This window comes from Ursus maritimus, unplaced genomic scaffold, assembly GCF_017311325.1.
Source record: "Ursus maritimus isolate PB19 unplaced genomic scaffold, ASM1731132v1 scaffold_10, whole genome shotgun sequence".
Lineage (NCBI taxonomy): Eukaryota > Metazoa > Chordata > Mammalia > Carnivora > Ursidae > Ursus > Ursus maritimus.
In genome coordinates, this window is record NW_024423344.1 from 14965487 (window position 1) to 14987449 (window position 21963).

The 21963-nt window shown below is 35.3% G+C and overlaps 1 protein-coding gene across 1 annotated transcript in view; it reads left to right on the plus strand.

Moving 5' to 3' along the window:
- The window catches only part of NBEA (neurobeachin), a 664295-nt gene that overhangs the window by 348968 nt on the left and 293364 nt on the right, over positions 1-21963 (plus strand). Inside the window, exon 36 of the mRNA XM_040622005.1 lies at positions 19103-19211. Within this exon, the coding sequence (XP_040477939.1) occupies positions 19103-19211 (109 nt within the window). The remainder of the gene's footprint in view (positions 1-19102; positions 19212-21963) is intronic.

A 21963-nucleotide genomic window follows, 5' to 3' on the forward strand; every position in this document is an offset into this window, starting at 1 on the left:
AGTTTTATGACGGGCCCAGTAAAGGCTGGTAATTGTTTCAGCAAGGATTAGTTTGGACCTGAAGTGGCCAATTGTGTTGCACTGTATTCATAAGTACATTTCAAATTCACAATGATTAAATAGGCATTGAGTAGCGAAAGTGAAGCCGGTGGTTTCTCTTCACTTTAATATTCTTTATATGAGTTGAAACTGTCTTTCAACTGTGCTTTTTTTTTGTATTTATTCTTTTTATGTTTAATTTTTCCCCATTTTTAAATTTTTTTTATTATATTATGTTAGTCACCATACAGTACATCCCTGGTTTTTGATGTAAAGTTCGATGATTCATTAGTTGCGTATAACACCCAGTGCACCATGCAATACGTGCCCTCCTTAATACCCATCACCAGCCTATCCCATTCCCCCACCTCCCTCCCCTCTGAAGCCCTCAGTTTGTTTCTCAGAGTCCATAGTCTCTCATGCTTCATTCCCCCTTCCTGCTTACCCCCCTTCTTTATCCCTTTCGTCCCCTACCGATCTTCCTAGTTCTTATGTTCCACAGATGAGAGAAATCATATGATAATTGTCTTTCGCTTGACTTATTTCACTTAGGATTATCTCCTCCAGAACCGTCCATGTTGCAGAAAATGTTGAGAACTCGTTCTTTCTGATAGCTGAGTAATATTCCATTGTATATATGGACCACATCTTCTTAATCCAGTCATCTGTTGAAGGGCATCTCGGCTCCTTTCACGATTTAGCTATTGTGGACATTGCTGCTATGAACATTGGGGTGCATATGGCCCTTCTCTTCACTACGTCTGTATCTTTGGGGTAAATACCCAGTAGTGCAATGGCTGTGACCCAATAATTCTAAGCTTAGATATTTTCCCAAGAGAAATGAAAGTATTAGTCCACATTAAGACCTATGTATGAATGTTCATAGCAGCTTTATTTATAATAGCCAAAGACTAGAAATAACGCAAGTGTCCATCACTAGGTAAGTGGATAAACTAACTATGATACAGCGTTATATGGAATACTGCTCAGCCATAAAAGGTATGAGTCACTGATATGCACAACATACATGGAACTTTGAAAGTATTAGGTGAAGCTAAGAAGCCAGACAGCAAAAATATGCTATGTGATTCCATTTATGCGATAGCAGGGAAAAGACAAAATTAGAGGGACAGAAAACAGTTCAGTTCTTGCTGTGGATGGCAGGAGAAGAGCACAAGGGAACATTTTTGGGTGATGGAAATGTTCTTGCTTGTAGTGGTAGCTACCTAAAATATACATTTGTCAAAACTCACAAAAATGTGCATTTAAAAAGAATTAATTTTATTATATGTAAATTATATCTCAATAAACCTGACTTAAAATTAAAAAAAAAAAAAACTACAGTAGTGCTTCATTGCTTGTGAAGTTCTCTAATTGACTTGCTAGGCCTTTGCTTCTCTGGCCTCCCTTACCTCCCCACACTGATCCAGGCTCCCTCCATTCACTCCTAAAGCACCCCTATATCACCCTCATATTTCATTGTCCTTTACTACCACAAAGAAGGCCCTCGATAAATTACTGTTGAATGAATGATTGCCTGTATCTCACTCTCTGGAATGCCCTGTGAGAAGCCACACCAAACTGATTATGTTTCCCAAACAAGTCAAACATAATGGCCTGTCTGTGTGACTTTGGGCAAGTTACTTAATCTAAGCCTTAGTTTCTTCATCAGTGTAATGGGCTAATTATGCTTATCTAATAAGGTATCAAATGAGGTAAGCATTATATGAAATGATACCTATAATGCACCTAGCCTGGTAAGCAATCAATTCACAATGTTCCTGGCACATAATAGGCACTCAAGAAATGATCATTTGTTTTTATTATTATTTATTTAAGTGGCATGTGAGCTAGGTTATGAAGACTATGGACAAAGGTTGAGGACTCTAGAGTACCTTACACATCCCATCAAGAGCAATGATGGGTTTTGTGTGTTCTCAGTATGATTGTATCGCCACTCCCTCATTGGCTAAATCACATTTTATGCAGAACACTAATACACACACAAGTGGTAGATAGGGTGGTAATAATGACCTGTTCAGAGGCTTCCTAGTGTATTGTGCTACTTAGCAGTCAAAACAGTAAATAAAAGTCATATTTTACTTACTCTCTCCCTTCTTTTCCAAAAGAAATGTATTTTAGATTACATTATTCTCTAGTTCTTTGAATTCATACTGGTAGATTCAGCAATAAGAAATTGTATTTTTAATCAAGAGTAAAGCTCTTATTGGGGCTTGTAGTCATAATATTTGCAATACTTTTGCAATCCTTTTCTTTTGGAAAAGGAACCATGTCATTGAGGGAGCACAGAACTTGGGAAATTAGCCAAGAGACTGTCCTGGAGTACACAGTATTCCTGGCATCATTGTATTATATTGTGGCTAATGGTGCTGTTATGCCTCATTTGCCTCCAAATTTTTCCCCCAAATTTTCTTTATACACCATCAGTCCATGTGTCTCTACTCCTATTATTAGAAGTTAAATAGAATTAAATGGCTTGAAGCAGCTTTCTTTCCTTTAGTCACTGCCACATCTCTGATTTTGAGCTGGTATTTCTCAAATCACCAAGTCTATTCCATTTTTTTTCAGACATGTATTCCTGTTAGCATTGACTGTCCTTCTCCTGAACATTACAACTTTGAGCTGTTCACTTGGAATCTCAAAATTTGAGCTAGGAGCTAGATTATTTGGCCCAGGGTTAACCCTAATAGGAGAAAGTCTTCTAATCAGTATTTTTAAAACTATTTTCTTGACTATTAATAGCACATATAATTCTAATGGGTTGCTATCAGCACTTTCAAAAATAGGAAATAATAAATAATAGAAAAATTAATTGGGTATACTATCTGTTCAGGTAAATATTGTTTGCTGAAGTGTTTGCTGTGTGGGTATATAGGGTTATGATATGAAGTGTATTTCTCATATTTTACTTTGAGACACAGTTTAAAAGCCACTATTCTAAGCTGATTTGACAGTTTATGTGTCTTAAAACAACCTTAACATATCCTATTTTAATAGCAATGTTTTCTAAATCCATATTAAACCAGAAGATGAGGGACGCCTGGGTAGCTCACTTGGTTAAGCGTCTGCCTTTGGCTCAGGTCCCACATTGGGCTCCTTGCTCAGCGGGGAGCCTGCTTCTTCCTCTGCCTGCCGCTCCCCTTGCTTGTGTTCTCTCTCTCTCTCTGATAGATGATGGATGGATAGATAGGTAGATAGATAGATAGATAGATAGATAGATAGATAGATAGATAGACTCTTTAAAAAAAAATAAACTATAAGATGAGTAAGTTACACAAATCCTACATACTGGTATTAGCTTGTTGAGACTGGTTTCACGCAGGAGTAAATAGCTAAGCAACCCGTCATTGAAGAGATTGGAAAGAAGAAAAGCAGAAGATTTGATATAAATTGACCTTTCTGGCCTGTGAGCAAACTGAAAGTAACTCCCTTTGTCCGTGTACCATAAAAGTTGACTTACTTAATCTGGTGACCAAACTAGTATTAGAATACCTGGGGGCTCATCTTAAGAAATGACCCTAACCTACAATAATAAATACATGTATGCTTTTTGTAATCCTTCTAATGATGTTATGCCTGAGTTAATTAACTTGGGGATCAATTTTGGGACTGTGCAACTAAATGAAGTTAACAGTGCCGTGATCCGCACATAAATAAGGAGAGAAATGAAGCTTGCTAAGAAATCAAATCCAGACTTTCCCTTCATTCACACGGCATGAACTTAGTGGTCCTCAGATGTCATTGTGCGTTAGTATCACAGGGTTGTTTATGAAACATGTATATGCTAAGGTCTCACCTCAGACCTGTGCGATCAGAATCTCTGAATGGGAGTTAGATCACCATTTTTAATACGTTCTGCAAATGATCAGGATCTTTAATGTACACTAAAATTTGAGAACTAGAACTATTACACTTCATTCATTTATCTTAGGAGCCATGTAAAATTATCACCATCTTTACCCATAACTGGAAACATAAATATATTCATAGGTTAAGTGATTTTTTTCTATGCTGCACTAAGAAGTATAATAACTGCTTAGGTTCATGGTAGATTATAATATAAATTTCTACTTTCATGTATTTGAAGTGGTAGGCTTATTTGAAGCCACAAATAGGTGATAAGAAAATGAAATGCCTATCTGTGGATCCTTGTTTTCATCCAACATAATTACTTAATTCCCAGAGCTTTTTCATAACAGTTAATTAGATGGGGGGAGGGGGAGGTTTTCAACCAATGTTAATTCCCTCTCCTCACCCCACTTTCTGTCTTTAATGCCTCCTTCCTTCCATATCAAGTCCTTAGACATCAATCTCAAGCTCCAAAATTATCCTTTAGGTTTTATCTTCCTTCTCTCTACTTTTCCCAAATCAAAACTCCAGTCCTCCAGTGAATCTGAGACAAGTGTATGTCTGATTATATTTTTATATAATAGGTTGTCATATAATAAGTTGATCCAAAGCATGAATAATTCATAGACTTTATTCTCTGGGAAAGATTTAGTGTTTTAAGAGAATAACTTGATATTGTATGTAATTATTTTCCTAACAGTGATACGTAGAGAGAGCTTTTCAAGTCTCTAGTGTTTGTTTTTCCATTTTTCCTTCCTTTGCACCAATAGAAAGACTCAGGATAGCACACTACAGAGACCCCCTACTATGCCCCAGTTTTCTAATCTTTGTATTTTACCAGTCATATAACTGAGTAAATTGGGTCTTGCTTAAAAAAACGTAAAGTTTGAATAGTAGTACAGTTCGTAATGAATATGCTGATTTACAAATCTAGGTTTGAATATGCAGAATCATTTTGAAAGTCCCACCACAGCCTGATGTGGGGGTTCATAGACAAACGTCAAGATCTCCCATTGTTTTTCCTTCTAATGAACGTAAAAGAACCAATGTATCAATGTGTACCTTTCAGAAAAGTGAACTATTATCTGGTGAAGGGGGTCACCTAGTACATGTCAAACACTTTACAAGTATTCTCTCACTTGCGCTCATAACAACCCTATGAGGTGTTGTTCCTCCTTAAAGGAAATGTACTTTTGGGGAATGTAGGAAAGTTAGAGTCAGCGATACACTTATCAGGATCAACATGGTATTCTGCTATTGTCATCAGGTGATGACTTAATTGGCACTAAATTATTTCAAGAACCAGTAGACCCAAAGCTTGTAAAAATTTTCTAAAATAAGTTTTTTTAATTTTAGATTAAAAAATAAATTATAAGTTTTTCCAGATTTTTAAGTAGTCAATTTTCTTTAAAGATTTTATTTATTTATTTGATGGGGGGGCACAAGAAGAGGGAGCAGGAGAGGGAGAAGCAGACTCCCCACTGAGCAGGGAGTGGGACTCAGAGCTCAGCCCCAGGACCCCCAGGATCATGACCTGAGCCAAAGGCAGATGCTTAACTGACTGAGCCACCCAGGTGTCCCTAAATAGTCTATTAAAGGACTATAGCACAGGAAACAATTGAGCTTCTCTGACCCAACCAGACTCTACCTTACAGTGTAACCAGAATCTCTATGCCATATTTTGGGGCCAAAGGGAATTCTGCTCCTATGCTGTGTGGCCACTTAACTTCCAATCAGAGTCTGTCTTCTTGGCTAAATAAATCAGGATCTGAAAATCTAATCTTACAGTTTGGGCATACATTCTTTCTCCCAGTTTATGAGATATCTGAAACAGTACACCCTCATTTTCCAATCAGGAAACTGAAACTCAGACACAAGGAAAATTGTTTGCCCAATTCATAACACTGATAAAAGGCAGAACCTAAATATAACTAAATTTATCCCCTCATTCATCATAGATAATGGAAGACTAATTTTTCTGACCTCTCATATTGCTTTTTCTATTAATTTTTTTCTTTCATCAAATTAGAGATTAAAATTCCACATCTGTTAATCTCAAGTCAAAGACAAGCATTAAAATTATAGCGTACTGAGTAAAATTGGATTCTTCCTGGAAAATCAGAATTTGCCCTGCTGATATCTGTTCCATTTGGAATAGAATACTTTGTTTTGTCAGATGACTTCTTTCCTATATCCATGACAACTCTGTCTGTTTTAGAATAGGAATACATAGGATTGAACAAATTGGGATTTTTTTCTATTTCCTTTGGAAAACAGACTTACATTAGAAGATGAAGAACGCTTGGAGTGCCTGGGTGGCTTAGTTGGTTAAGCAACCAACTCTTGATTTTGGCTCAGGTAATGATCTCAAAGTTGTAAGGTGGAGCCCTGCATTAGGCTGTGTTTTGGGCATGGAGCCTACTTAAGATTCTCTCTCTCCCTCTCCCTCTCCCCCCACTTCTCTTTTTCTAAAAACAAAACAAAACAAAAACCCCAAAAAACAAAGAACGAAGATGAAGACCATGTTCTGTAATAGATATTCCTGAATTATCCAGTATTTTTTATTTACCTCATTTTCTGTGTGCGAAATGTACCATAGAATTTCATGGTGTTAAGAAACTACCTTAACATTAAAATTCTATTTCTTCTATGCCCCTCTTTCTCACATAACATATTCGTGTATTCATCCAGTCATTTATCCATGTAGGCCTGTGTTATTGGTGAGTCCATATTTCCTATCACGTACCTTGCAAATCATGTTGGCTATAGAGACGAATAGCCACTGTACCTAATTTTATGAACTTCACAGTCTAAGACAAAGAGACTTGTTAAAAAGAAAAGGAGGAAAAAAAACATAAAACAATGTGATGAATATTATAATGCCAGCACATTTGAGAAATTGGGAGGTCTTTTAGCTGTATTAGGAAGAGGGGGTGGTAGGGTTTACAGGAAGAAATGGCACTTATAAAGTTCCTGAAAGAGCACGAGTCATTAAAAGAACTACAAAGATTTTTTTTTCTAGAACATTGAATAAGTATGTTAAAGAGGCAGTAGATAAGATTAGAAAAGTAGACAGATACCTGTATATAGTGAGTTTAACTATTATCTTGTCTATTGTAAGTAGACATTGAAGAAATTTAAGTGTAGATAACACTAATGGCAAAGTGAAAAATGTATTGGAAAGATGGAAGATGGGGGTGGGCGCAGAAAAATTAGGGAGCTATTGTAATCCAGATGACTAAATTAAAGCAATGGCTTAAATTAATGTAATTAATGGCTTAAATTAAAGCAATGTTAGTGTAACAAATAAAGCAGATTCAAATATATTGAGGTGAAATTGACAAGGCTTGGTGACTAATTTAGTATAGGATGATCTTGAAGTCACATTTCAATGGATTGGAAAGTGAATAGGGACTTCTGTTTAAACTGTGTGGGTTACTCACCCCCCATACAGTTTTAACAGAAGTCCCTATTCACTTTCCAATCCATTGAAATGTGACTTCAGAAAGAACGATTACACAACATTTGCAGCAACATGGATGGGACTGGAGGAGATTATGCTAAGTGAAATAAGTCAAGCAGAGAAAGACAATTATCATATGGTTTCACTCATTTATGGAACATAAGAAATAGGAAGATCGGTAGGAGAAGGAAGGGAAGAATGAAGGGGGGTAAACAGAAGAGGGAATGAACCATGAGAGACTGTGGACTCTGGGAAACAAACTGAGGGCTTCAGAGGGGAAGGGGGTAGGGGATTGGAATAGGCCGGTGATGGGTATTAAGGAGGGCACATATTGCATGGTGCACTGGGTGTTATATGCAAATAATGAATCATGGAACATTGCATCAAAAACTGGGGATGTACTGTATGGTGACTAATACAACAAAATAAAAATTATTAAAAAAAACTGTATGGGTTACTCAATGATCTGAGGTCATCTTCTGCAGCAGAATATTTACATCCTACATAGGGTGATTCTTTGAAGCAACATGGGTCTTATAAGTGGTTTAGAATTTCTCTGGGTCCACCCCCCCCTGTAAATCAGTGCCTCAAGGAGTAGGAATGCTCCGGGAGGACATGCCTAAAGCAGCAATGCTGTTGGTATTTTAAGCCTATGGCAAGAAATTGAGTAGAGAATCTAGCCTGGAATTTCCGGGATAAGCCAAGATCCTTAAGAGAGGCTGATATGGTTCTAGTGGATTCTCCTTGATATCAGCAGAAATGAAAGCACACAACTTCCCCAAGTTAGGTCTGTTGAACTCTTACTCATTAAGAGTAGAAGTGAGGTAACAATCAAAGATCACTAAGTATTTGAGAATGAAAGCTACTATGTGTGAGAATTAACAGGGAAAAAAAGAAAAGTCAGATCTCTAAGGACGAATACATTAGAACTGTGAAATATAGGAAATAAAGTAACACAAAGTTGAATGAATAAAAAGAGATCCTCATTATGAACAGGAAGATTTGGAAAATTGAAACTTGTAGAATTTAAAAATACAATTTGGAAAAAAAAATCTGTGTCTTGATTGATCAGATTAGACAGAGGCAGAGGGAATTAGTGATTTGGAATACATATTCTAAGATTTTTACCCACGGTGCAGAGAGAGAAAGAAATGAAAGTGATGTTAAGAGATATGGAAGTAGAATGAGAATGTTTAATTTATAAGTCGTCAGAATTGAAAAAGCAAAGAATTTGGCGTAGATAAGATGAAATATTTTAAAATATGATGGTTGTGAATGTTTAAGAACTGATTAAAAACATGAATAGAAAAATATTCAGGGCGCCTGGGTATCTCAGATGGTTAAGCATCTGCCTTCGGCTCAGGTCATGATCCCAGGGTCCTGGGATCAAGCCCTGTGTCTGGCTCCCTGCTCAGCAGGGACTCTCTGCTACTCCCTCTCCCTCTTCCTCTGCCTTTCCTCCCCAGCCCCTTCTTATGCTCTCTCTCTCTCTCTTTCTTTCTCTCTCTCTCAAATAAATAAAGTCTTTAAAAATACAGGAATCATAACATACCTCAAGTAGAATACATACAAAGAAACGTGTGCTGGATACAGGTCACTAAAACTGGAAAATACCAAAAATAAAGAGATAAAAGCACCCAGAAAGAAAGAGCAGATTATCTACAAAAAGAGAAATATTAGAATAACAACAACAAAGTCTAGAAGAAAATGACATAACACTTTCAAAGTATTGAGAAAAAATAATTCTCAATAATTGTATATAAGCAAAAATATTTTCAGAAATAATGGATAATGATGGTTGAGTAACTTTGTGAAATTTTAACTTACCCCAGTCCCATTGTTTGCTCCCCAATTCAAAGGAAGCCATAACATACACACACACACACACACACGCACACACACACACACACACACTACAAGTACTATACCAGAGGGAGCAAAACAGACCTCATTAGCAAATAATTTTAATGACTTATTTGTTCTGGTCTGTCTGGTGGCTCCCTTAAAAGACTAGCTTAAAAAATTTTTGTCTTGGGGTACCAAGGTGGCTCAGTTTGTTAAGTGGTTAAGCATCTGCCTTTGGCTCGGTTCATGATCCCAGGGTCCTGGGATCAAGCCCTGCATTGGGCTCCCCACCCAGGGAGGAGCCTGCTTCTCCCTCTCCCTCTGCCTGCTGCTTCCCCTACTTGTGCGCTCTCTCTCTCTGTCAAAAATAAATAAAATTTATAAATATAAATAAATAAATAAGTAAATAAATAAATAAATAAATAAAAGATTTTGTCTTATTTTGGCCTAACATGGAACTGGCCAGAGTGAAAAAAGCTGCTTCCTTGGAGGCATTTGTTGAAAACATTTATGGGCTAATGTCTTAGGTTGCCAATGCCTGAGGTGATAGAGAACAGTTGGGGCAAATAATAGACTAACCAAAAACCTTGGGAGGATCAATTGCTGAATGAGATGTACACAGAGGCTTTGAAAAGTTCTGACATATTCCTCAAAATCCAAAAGTCCTTGCACATGCTTAAGGTTGTTTGTGTGCTCTGGGAAGACCCAAGAAGGTTCCAAGCTCTCACCTCCTGCTGACATTGATACTCAGTGGAAGCAGGAAGTAAATGCTAAGGTCGAGTTGAACTATGCCTGGCTGAGCTTTGAGGGGCTGCCCAACACACAGCATCTCGGGAAAATCTGGGAGATGTTTTTGGATCTAGGCATTTAAAGAAATATCTATCTGATCAGTAGCTGCCACTAAGATAATGAAACAGGTTTCAGTGGCTACCCATGACAAAGAATAACAGAATTAACAAAATTAACAAAGAAGCAGACAAGAAACAACAACAAAAACATATCCTGGGGCGAGGATAGAATGAGGTTTCAAGAACTGCCATGTTATAATATTAAAAATGTCAAGTTTTCAACAAAAAATTATGAAGTGTGAAAAGAAACAGGAAAATATAACCAAACACAGAAAAACAAAACAAGTGAAACTGTACTTGAAGGAGCATAAATATTGGACTTTGTAGACACAGACATTGACTATTTAAGACACGTTCCATGGGTTAAAGGAAATATATCTAAAGAAATAAAGGAACATATGGGAACGATGTCTAACCATATTAGACATTAGAATGAATAAACAAAATATGGCATAAACATACAATGGAATGTTATTTAGCCATCAAAAGGAACAAAGTAATTTTACATACAACAACATGGATAAACCTGGAAAACATTATGGTAAGTAAAGGATCCGGACACAAAAGTCCATATATTGTATGATTCCATTGATATGAACTGCCCAGAATATGTAAATCCATAGAGACAGAAAGGAGATTAGTTAACCAGGTGATGGAAGGAGTAAGAAAGAGGAAATTGGAACTGCTAATAGGTAGGGGGATTTTTTGTTTTTGTTTTGTTATTATTGCAACTTTTAGCAGATTTAAGGTGTACAACATGTTAATACTTTTATATATTGTAGTATGATTGCTATCATAGTGATAATTAGCACCTCTATCATATTATATAATTATCCGTTCTTTTTAGTGGTTGGAATCATTAAGTTCTAGTCTTTTAGCACATTTGATAATTATAATACAATATTGTTGTATAGTAAGTATAATGTGAATTTTTAGATCTCTAGGGCTTATTCATTGCAAGTCTATAACCTTAAACAATATCTGGCCTATACCTCCATCTCCCCCATCCCCTGGTAACTACCATCTTACTCTGTTTTTATGTTTAGTATTTTTTAGATTCCACATATAAGTTATATTATACAGTACTTGTCTTTGTGTGTCTGGCTTATCTCACTTTTATTAAATTCTCAAGGTCCAATCATGTTGTTGCAGATGGCAGGATATCCTTCTTTCTTGTGGCTGAATAATATTCCCATTTCATATATATACCACATCTTCTTTATCCATTCATCCATTGATGGACACTTAGGTTGTTTCCATTTCTTGGCTATTGTGAATAATGATGCAGTAAATATGGGAGTACATGTATCTCTTTGATATCCTGTTTTCATTTTCTTGGGTATACTGCCAAAAGTGAAATTGCTATATTGTATTGATGTAGTTTTTAATTTTTTGAGGAACCTCCATATTGGTTCCATAGTGGTTGAACTAATGTATATTCCTACCAACAGTGTGCAGGTGTTCCCTTTTCTCCACATCCTTGCCGACACTTGTTATCTCTTATCTCCTTGTGGTTTTGATTTGCATTTCCCTAATTATTAATGATGTTGAACATCTTTTCATGTACCTGCTTGCTATTTGGGTATCTTCTTTGGAAAAAATATCTGATATGGGGAGTTTTGAGTAATGATGGAAATGTTCTAGAATTAGATAGTGCTAATGGTTGTGTAACATAGTGAATATACTAAAAACCACTAAAGTATACATTTTTAAATGGTATGTGAAATATATCTGAATTTTTTAAATGCTATAAAATTTAAGGTAAAATAAAATTTAGTGATAATCAAAATCTTAGGGAGTTTACCACTGAGAGAAGGGTAGTTACTAAATTTACAGTGTGTGCATGTCAGGATCAAAGAATCTCAGAAGGACAGAAAGAGAAAAGAAAAAAATGTGCAAACAAATTGCATTTATGTAAAAAACATGCATATACATCTAAATAGAGATGGTCTTTTTAGGGTGATAATATATAATGTGTGAGTTTGAACTGGACAATTGTGTGTAAGTCAAAAAGGGGTCATTAGGTCATATTGTTGTGGAAGAGGGTTATGGTATTAACTTTATACTTTGCTAACTGTATCTGATAAAATTCCAAAAATTGCAATGACAGGAATTGCATGAATACATTTCCAATTAATTGAAGGTAAAAAATGAGAATAAAACAAAACATTAAAAGACCAAGACTAATAGAAATAAAGTATTGTGTTAAAAATAAGTACATTGTATAACAATGTGCACAATAAATGTAAATAGACATTTCCATTAAGAACTGAATTGTGAGATTGAATTTAAAAATGTTTATGTTCTATTTACTAANGGCATTCCTGAAACCTGAGGAATGTTGCAAGTAAAAAGATAGACAAGTGTATACTGGACAGTAACCAAAACAAAGCTTACATAGCTATGCTAATATAAAAAAAAATAGGTTTTAAGGCAAAGGTCATTATTATTAATGAACCAGGTCATATAGCTTTTAAAAAGTTGAATTTTATCAGTAAGATACTACCAGTCTATACTTATATGTTTCGAATAAAATAGGATCAAAATATTCAAAGCAAAAATTGATGGAATAAATCTTTCACCTTAATGATTTTAATACTCCTATAGCAATCATCAAAATATCGAGCACACAAAAAAATTAATAAAAATATACAAGATTTGGGGCGCCTGGGTGGCTCATTCAGTTAAGTCTCCAACTCTTGACTTCTGCTCTGGTCATGATTTCAGGGTTGTGAGATCAAGACCCACCTCCATGCCCAGCATGAAGCCTACTTAAGATTCTCTCTCTCCCTTTCCCTCTCCCCCACTTCCCTCCTCTTCTAAAAAGAAAGAAAGAAAGAAAGAGAGAGAGAGAGAGAGAGAGAGAGAGAGAGAGAAAGAAAGAAAGAAAGAAAGAAAGAAAGAAAGAAAGAAAGAGAAAAGAAAAGAAATATACAAGATTTGAGTAACATAAGTTAGCAGGTTAGATATTATTGTTACTGGTAGGAGAGTCTGCATTGTGTGAATGAAGGTCTCCATTCTTGGATTCCCCACAAAAAGATTTACGTGAGGATGGGTGCTCCAGTAAAGACAGCCAGAAGGAAAGTAGCAAGCCCAAAGCAGTTTGGGGATTGGATATTTGTTGAGTCTTTCTGGGCTGATAGGATCTGTGACGTAGAGTAAGGTGATCTCTAATGGAGGCTGCTTCCAGTCGTCCAGGGGACTTTACACCAGGTTGGGAGGGGGAGTTTTTGACCCCACAAGATTTGTACTGAAATCATCATGGCAGCTTTTCTCCATGGGGGTTGGGGAGCTGTGCTATGACTGCAATGCAGATGCATTATAATGAGTCTAGGGGTTACTCTGGGGCAGAGGTGGAAGAGGAGAGTGGTATACTCCACACAGGAGGCTCTTGGTCTGTTAGCCCCAAGGTCTTAGAAGCCTCAAGGTCAAGATGGGCTTCTAATGTGAAACCTATTTATCGCCATCCTTGCTTCCAGTTCATGTCTCTGTCATTTCCCCTCAAGGGCTTGGGAGTCTGCCTCGAGGCATTCCTTCCACTGCTCATATCTAGCTTCTACCTAACATTATGGGCATATATAGAACTTTGCCCCCAACCATAGAGAATACATATTCTCAAATAAATAAGTCACATTAATGGAATCTGATGACACAGCCAAATCGTAACACAAGCCTCTTCAAATTTTAAGAGTTAGTGGTACCATGATATCTGACAGTAGATTTACATTTAAAAGCAAGGACAAGAAAAAAAATTAAAAGAGACTCATAATTATGGAAAAGAATTTTATATTTTAAAGAAAAATCAAGAGAGAAAAATATTTGGAACTAGACAGTCATGGATATGCTAAATACTAAAATGTATGTAATGTAAGGAAAATGAAATTTGAAGATAAATGTATAGCTTTAAAAGCTTATATTTGAGAATAAGCCTAAAACTGAGGAGCTGAATCACCGACTAAAAAAATAATGCCCAAGTTAGAAAAAGAACAGAATAAGCCTTCACAAAGTAGAAGGAAGTTGATCATAAAGACCAGAACAGAAGTCACTGAAACAGAAAAATAAGATACAATAGAAAGGATGGAGAAATACAAAGCTTTTTTTCTTTAATAATAATACAGGCAAACTATCCCAAGACTGATCAAGAACAAAATAGAAAAATAAACATCAGAAATAAAAAGGAAACATAATTATAGATAAAATAAACTTAGAAAAGATAATGAGAGTGCTATCAAAATGTTTTACCATTAAAAGTAAAAATTTTAATGAAATGGGAACATTCCTAGAAAATATATAAATTCCAAAGATTTGAATAACAAGTAACAAAACCTTAAAGTTCTAAGTATGAAGGAAATTTAATCAGTAAAAATTCTTCCTACATTAATAGTTTACAGGTATATTCCACCAAATGTTCAAATAAAACACCATTCCAACCATATACCAACTGCTAGAGAACACAAACAGAGGGAAGGCTCTCAACTCATTCTTTGAGGCCTGTTTAATCCTGACTACAAAAGCAAACAAGACGTGTGGGAGAAAGGCAAATCACAAGCCAGTCTCCATTATGAATGTAGATGTGTGAATCCTAATTAAAATATTAACAGAACCCAGTCTGGCCATGTATAAAGATATACTATGTCTGTGGGAGTGGCGAACTGGAGGAGGGAGGTAGAGAAAGTTAACCCAGAAATGCCAAAGTTGTTCATCATTTTAAAACTCCTAAAATGTCTTTCATATATCATATTAAAGATAAAAATCCCTATTATCCTCTCAGTAGATTCAGATGCATCAAATAAAATTCAACATCCATGATTTTTAAAAAATATTCTTAACAAACGAGAAACAGAAAAGGATTTTCTTAATCTGAAAAGAATGCAGAAGACGTGCCACTTTATTTCTAAAACTTATAAACAAGTTAATCTGGACAACATATTGTGGCATATATATATATTAGATAAAGCAATGAAGAGGCAAGAGAATTATAAACACAAAGTGTAGCAGAGGGGTTAATAAATGTGTGTGCGTTTATGCGTTAAATAAATATATATGGAAATCAATATAAACATGCATTCAAATAAATACAGTGTTTTTTTAAATAAAGAAAAAATTTAAGTGAATAAAGTTAGGACACTAAACACATTTCTGTGGACTCTCAAAACACGAGTAAAAGAAATTGGCTGTGAAAAAGAGATAGAAACTTCATCTTCAATGAAATTTGTTTTTATGAGTTTCCTCAACAGTCCAGATGTAGGACAGAGGAGGGAGACCAATGTCTTAATCTAAGGTTACATATTTCCTAAGCAAATGCAGCAGATAGATAGGAATTGAGTGAAGGTGCTGGCAGGAAAGTCGTTACAACATGGAACTGTGGGATGGCAAATTTGATGGGAAAGGAAATGAATCTGAGCAGTGGAAGAAGGATTAAGAGAAAATGGAGGGATTAAACAAGTGCAAGTTAGAAGAATCCAGAGCTTGTTTTTGCCTCGATCCAGGGAAGGGACAGTGAAGGCAAGAGAGACCAGTAAGTGTAGGGAGGTTGCAACCAGAAAGTAGATTGTTGGGGGTTAAAGATTTAGGAAGTGAAGCCGATTAGGGCCAGTGGAGTGATTTCCTGAAGTGAGGTAGAATGGAAGTTTCTAAAGGAATCATAGATTTAGGTATTTTTAGATCCCCTTATAAAAGGACAGGGAATTGTGAGCTACTCTGGGAAATGGTTTTCCATGTGGATAATGAAGTTACCCAGAATGATTCTGAGTCAACTGAGATTACTTATCTCTGTGGAAGTAAAACAACATATCTTAGTTGATGGAGAACTCCTAAGTAAAGTGTCAGAGCTAGGAGGACAGACTTTCAGATAATTGGTGTTTCTGAGGCAAGAGCCTTCCCCACTCTCTCCCCTTCTCTGCCACCGTGCCTCTTTGCTTTGCCAACCCACTGTTTTGCTCCTGGGAGTCGTACCTAATAACCAGCCAGACCCAGCGCCTCTCCCTTCCTGCTGTCTTCTGTTAATCTATTTAAGTTTTGTAATCCACACTAATTTGCACGTATTAGATTTCCTCCTGGCTTTCTTCAGCTTTCATGCACTAGACAAAGCCATTGAACAGAATATTCCAGTATTTCACATCTCTTTTCCCTTTTGAAGCCAGCCTACCAAATATAGACCAATGATCTCATCAAAATTTAATATTCAGAGTTTAGGTTACAGTCTTCCTTTAACTTCTTTTATTTTTCTACCACTCTCAGTGAACTGAAGATTATCTGTATGATTGTTTGCCCTCCAGTGTTATAGAGAAGTCTGAGCCTTTTTTCCAAGTATTGTGGTTTCTGACAGATTCCCCTAACCTTTTCGTTCTTCAAATATATTATCATGAACTTTTGTGCTAAAAGTTAGAAAATATTCCCATTGGAATGTGCCTATGTCCCTCTTAAGTAATTGGAGAGGTTATTGCTGCATGTTTCCGGGCGATATTTCCACTTACCCTGCTGCCATGCAAGATTTTAGTTGTGCCTGTGTCATACTACTGGAAAGTCCCTGCTGGTCTGAGAGTGATAGCCATTAATTTAACTTCAATCTCATCATGGAGTAATGATATCAGACCACACATGGACTTTGGGTGAAAAGGTTTGTACTGAGAACTGTATTGAGTTCAGTAACTACATTACTTGCCTTGAAATAAAGAGACCATTCACCTGCTGGTTTTTGTACAAAATGCTGCACAAATATTACACATAATTTGGTGAAAAGATATTAAAACTTAGTGCTATGTAATTCAACCTTAGTACATTACAGTGAAGAAATAAATTCAGGATAGTCAGACTCACTTTAAAGTCATGTTGTATAGCTTTTACAAATTATATTTAAGCAATGATTTAGAAATATCAAGATGCCCAGTAATATTTTTTTTTGTTTGCTTATACGTTATCAGTGAAGAAGACGAGTTTGCTATGGGTAGACAGAATGTAGTGAACGATATAGAAAGAGTTACTATGAGTTGCTATTTAACATATACAAAAGTTAAAATGAAGTTCAATCTTTCCCATTCTGTTTGAAATTTATAACAAGTTGAGCAAGAAAAAATGATAATTCATTTCATTAATGAGCAGTGGAAATAAAGAATGGCAATTTTGAAAATAGCACTCTTGTTAAAAATCTAGATAGAGAAAAACTGGACCATGAATGAAGATAAGTGTTGGAACCGAATCTTAAAAAGACATAGGTAAAAGAACAGACATTATTTTGTAAATTTGCCCTTTAACAAAAACCCAGAACGACTTAAAGTTAGCTTCAAATATCCTTTGATTATTTTTAACACAGTAATTGCTTATTGCAAAAGAAAGCATTTTAAAAGATGTGAAAAGGCCCAATCACTGTTTATAATTGACAGAATGACAAGAATTAATGTTAGAATGCCCACAATGGAGGAGGGCAGTAGTAAACACGATAGTAGTAAACACGAAACATAATTTTACTTCGGAATATATCGTTGGCTAATGAAGATGCAATGCAAAATATAAAGTTGAGAATTTTTTTTACATTACAATCTGAGGTGAAGAACTTAATTTTTCTGAGCTTTGGTTTCTTATGTTTAAAAATGAAAATAATGTATATCTCTGAGGATTCTTGTGAGAAGTAACTATTGTGTGTAAACTACCCATTTTATTACTCAGCTCTCAGTAAGTGGTTTGGTGACAATTGTTATGATCATTTTCTTCTTTTCTTCCTCTTCCTCTTCCCCCTCCTTCCTCCCTTCTTCTTCTTCTTTTTCTTCTTCTTCCTTCTTCCTTCTTCCTTCTTCCTTCTTCCTTCTTCTTCTTCTTGTTCCCCTCCTCCTCTTCATCATCATCATCATCATCATTATCATCATCATCATGTGGCTTAAACCAGCAACCATTTTTTAATCTCTCATTATTCTCATTGACCGGGCTCAGCTAAACAGTTCCTTTGCTCCCTGTGAGGTTGTCTGGCATTTCAGTCACCTGGGAGGCTGCTTCTGGGCTGGGAGCTCATCTAGGCCTGAGATCCTGAGGTCCTCTATTCTCCTTCTTGAGGCTGTCCACATAATGTGAGCTTCTGTCAGCATTGCAGCAGATTCTTGGGAGTCAGAGTTCCAAGAAAGGAAAGCAAAAGGTGCAAGGCATCTTATGCTCTGGCCGCAGAAGTCATAAAGCATCACTTCTGCTAAGGGGAACAGAAAACAGCTCCTCTTTTTGATGGAGCAATAACAACATCACACTGCAAAAGAGCATGTGGGGTGGGATATATTGTTGCAGCATCTTCGGAAATAACTTCCGCCCCCTGCTATAAAAGAAGTATGAAAAAGCTCCCTCTGTGTACATGAGAAAAGGTCTTCAAGATATATTGCTAAGTGAGAAAAGCTAGGTACAGAAAAGACTGTATAATATACTAAAAATAGGTAAGGATGTGGGGGGAAAGGACATTTTTATATATTTTTAAAAGTCTTCAAAAACATGCAAGAAACTAATAACAGCAGGTGCTTGATGAGGTTGGAAATCAGGTGGCAAGGTGATATAGTGAGACTTTTCACTATATGTCTTATTATATTTTTTGAAACAATTTGAATATTCAGATAACCTCCATTGTTTAAAAATTCAGTTTATAGATTTCCTAATATATGGCCGTTTAGCGTTTGTGTGAAAATTTACTTCCAAGATAGTAAATTCTGTTGTTTTAACCATTTACTTCAAAGATCATGAACTCTGTTGTTTTAACCATTTGAAGACTGTCGAAACACTGTCAAAAAACCTTGATTTTTTTTTGCATTAACTAACTTTATCAAATGAAATGAATCATTCATTCACAAGACACATAGTACTTAACAGAGGCATTGTTGTAACAATTTTATGGTATATTTCTATATCGCAAATGTCTTTGAATTATAATTTCATCTATCTTAATTTCATAACGTAACTTCAAATTTTATGCGTCATTAATATTTCAAATACTGAAATTTGATTATGAAAAAGTTGTATTAACTGAAACTATTTAGAATAATAATTTCCAAGGTATCTTCCTTTTTAGATTACTGTGCCATGCTATGAAGGACCATATAGTTCGTGTTGCAAATGAAGCTGAGTTTATTTTGAACAGACAGAGAGCTGAGGATGTACATAAACATGCAGAGTTTGAGGTAAGGTTTTGGTGGCAGATTAAATTCTGCTTCTTTGTTATAAGTCGGCTGTCACTGATGGTAACCTTGCAGAAGAAGGTTCTTTTAAAAAGGAAAATTTCATTCAAGTTATTTCAGTTCTTTTTTTTTTTTTTAAGCTTTAGTAAATGCCAAACAGAGAGCACTAATTTTTACCTCATTTACAACATGCAGAGGTTCTTCTTACCATGTGCCTAACCCTTTGGTAGACTGAAGTTGTTCTAATGTACTCTTAAAGGCAAATAAAATTTTATGATACAATTACTTTAGTAATTTTTGAACTAGTTTATGTACCACTAGAGGTGGGTATAACAAGTGGTTATATGAAGAAATTCAGTTTTACCAAATATTCAGTAATTTATTATTTATCAATATATCCATCTTCAGAGTGTCCAAAGATCACTTCAGTTCATGTTTTATTGTTATAATTGATATTTTATTAACAATGGAAGCATTGCTATTGTATGATATTCATGCAGATCTATACATGTATTGGGAATATAATTTAAAAATCCTCATTGATACCTTGACTAAAGAAAAAATTGAGTATCATTTCTATTTTATATGCAAAAACTAAAGGATATTGAAATATTGTATTTTCCATACTTACAAGTTTTATAACAAAATTTTATAGTTCCAGCATGTCAATAATTATGTGCCATTATTTGAATTGCCTCAATTCAGTATCTTGATTTCAGTGTTTTAAATTACAGTGATTACTTCAGTTCGTTCAATTTGCAAAAAAACTTGGTTTCAGACATATTCAGGTGACCTGGTATTTGGCTTAGGTTGAACTGTCAGTGGCCTTGAAAATAATGAATAACCATCAATTTATTTTCCTGATGCAACATGCGAACAAGTGTGGTGTGGCTGGAAATCAGAGCCCAAGATTTCAGTTTTGATGAGGTTTTTATCTCAGTAAGCCAGCTCTCTTAGTCATGCAAGTTGATGCCCTAGGTCTAGTAATCTCTGACCTTGCTAGATGAAAAGCATGAGACAGAGAAATAACTGTTGTCACTCTCATACTCTTAACCTCTGCTTCATTTGTCAGATGACACAGCACACACTTGTCACGTGAGATTGCAACAACCTTATTTTGAAAAAAATACCAAATATCTTAAACTTTGATAAAAGTACATTGACAACTGGGTGTTTATCAAAGTGGAGTTTCATATCTCTTCAACAGTAAATACTGTTAGATATTTATCCTGCTGTAATCTGGACGTCAAGAAAATTTTGACTTATCTGTTCTTTGAAGAATATGTTTAGATATGAGATATGTCAGGAGTCTAAACAAAATAAGAATATTCAATTAACTGTTGACTTCTGTTAGTAAATAAGATTTAGAACATTAGCTGAATTCCCTGCAGAGTGAGTTTGAATCTTTCATATTTCTACTAAGAAAATGAAGAATATTTTGTGGGGATATAAGAAGATCAATATTTGTCATGTGAAATATTTCAAATAAATTTTCAAGCAGCTAGATATTAGTTACAAGTTTTAACACATATTTATCCGAGATGAAATTAAGCTGAGGGCAGTGTTTCTCAGCCTTTTTTTCATTATTGTCCCTCTAAGAAATCTTTTTAGACAATTTTCATTCTAATCTCCCTCTCCCAGTAAAATTTTATTTCTACAATATGCTGCATATCTGTTTAGTGCTATATATGCGTCTGTGCTTTATACATAAAAGGAATACGATTTTGTCACACCCCCACTTTTTACCCCCTGGGGATGAGATCATTCCTATTGAGGATGCATGGCTATGAGTGATAAGAGGCTACTAAGTGGACATGAAAACTCAGTGCTTTTTAGATTGTGTAAACATAAAATAAAATACTAACATACATCAAATTTTGAGAATATTATCATTGTTATTTAATGGCCATATATTGTTTTTTTAACTGAAATGTTTAAATTTGTTCTTTTTAGGTTAGAGCTGTATTGGTAAATGCATTGATTTGTGCGGGGAGGGGAGGTGTGCGCGCACACCACTTACCACTTTTAAATTACAAAAGATTTAATAAAAGCCATGACATTTTACTAGGACTTTTTGGGGAATTTCTCTGTCTCCCATATAAGCCTGTAATTAAGAGATAAAGTATATTTAATTTGAGATGGGTACTTCACAGTTAAGTTTTTTTAGTTAACTATTGTAATTGTTAAGGAAGAAAAATGAAAATTTAATTTTGCTCTCCAATGAGCTAATGAAATATTAACCTCATTATGGAGGCAGATCATTGTACTAATTGGTGATTCCCTGTACAAAAAGATAAATTGGAAAATGAATTAATCCTTCTTAGATTACTGTAGAGTTATTTCTCTGAAAGAGATGCCTTGCAGCGGTAGTATATATCAGTAGATAGACTGAAGGGAGATGTTCAAATACCTTCCATGAAACAAATTTTACATAGTAAAGATGAATGTGAACCAATTATATGTATATTTAGATGTGAGACTTTTTTTCTTCTAGTTATATGACTCATATTACATACTTGGTAATGTTAGAATTTACAGTTGGTCCACCCTATAAAAAAATTACTAAACAAAAAATCAAACTTAAAGAGGTATTCCTCTTCATGTTCATATTGAACCTTTTTGATACACAGCGAGACCGATTAGCTATGTTATTAATACTGGTAAGCATGAATGCAAATACCTGACGGAACAACGGATTCTTAGGAAAGATAAGAATAAGATAGTTGTTATCATGGGAGCCTTTGAACATATTAAA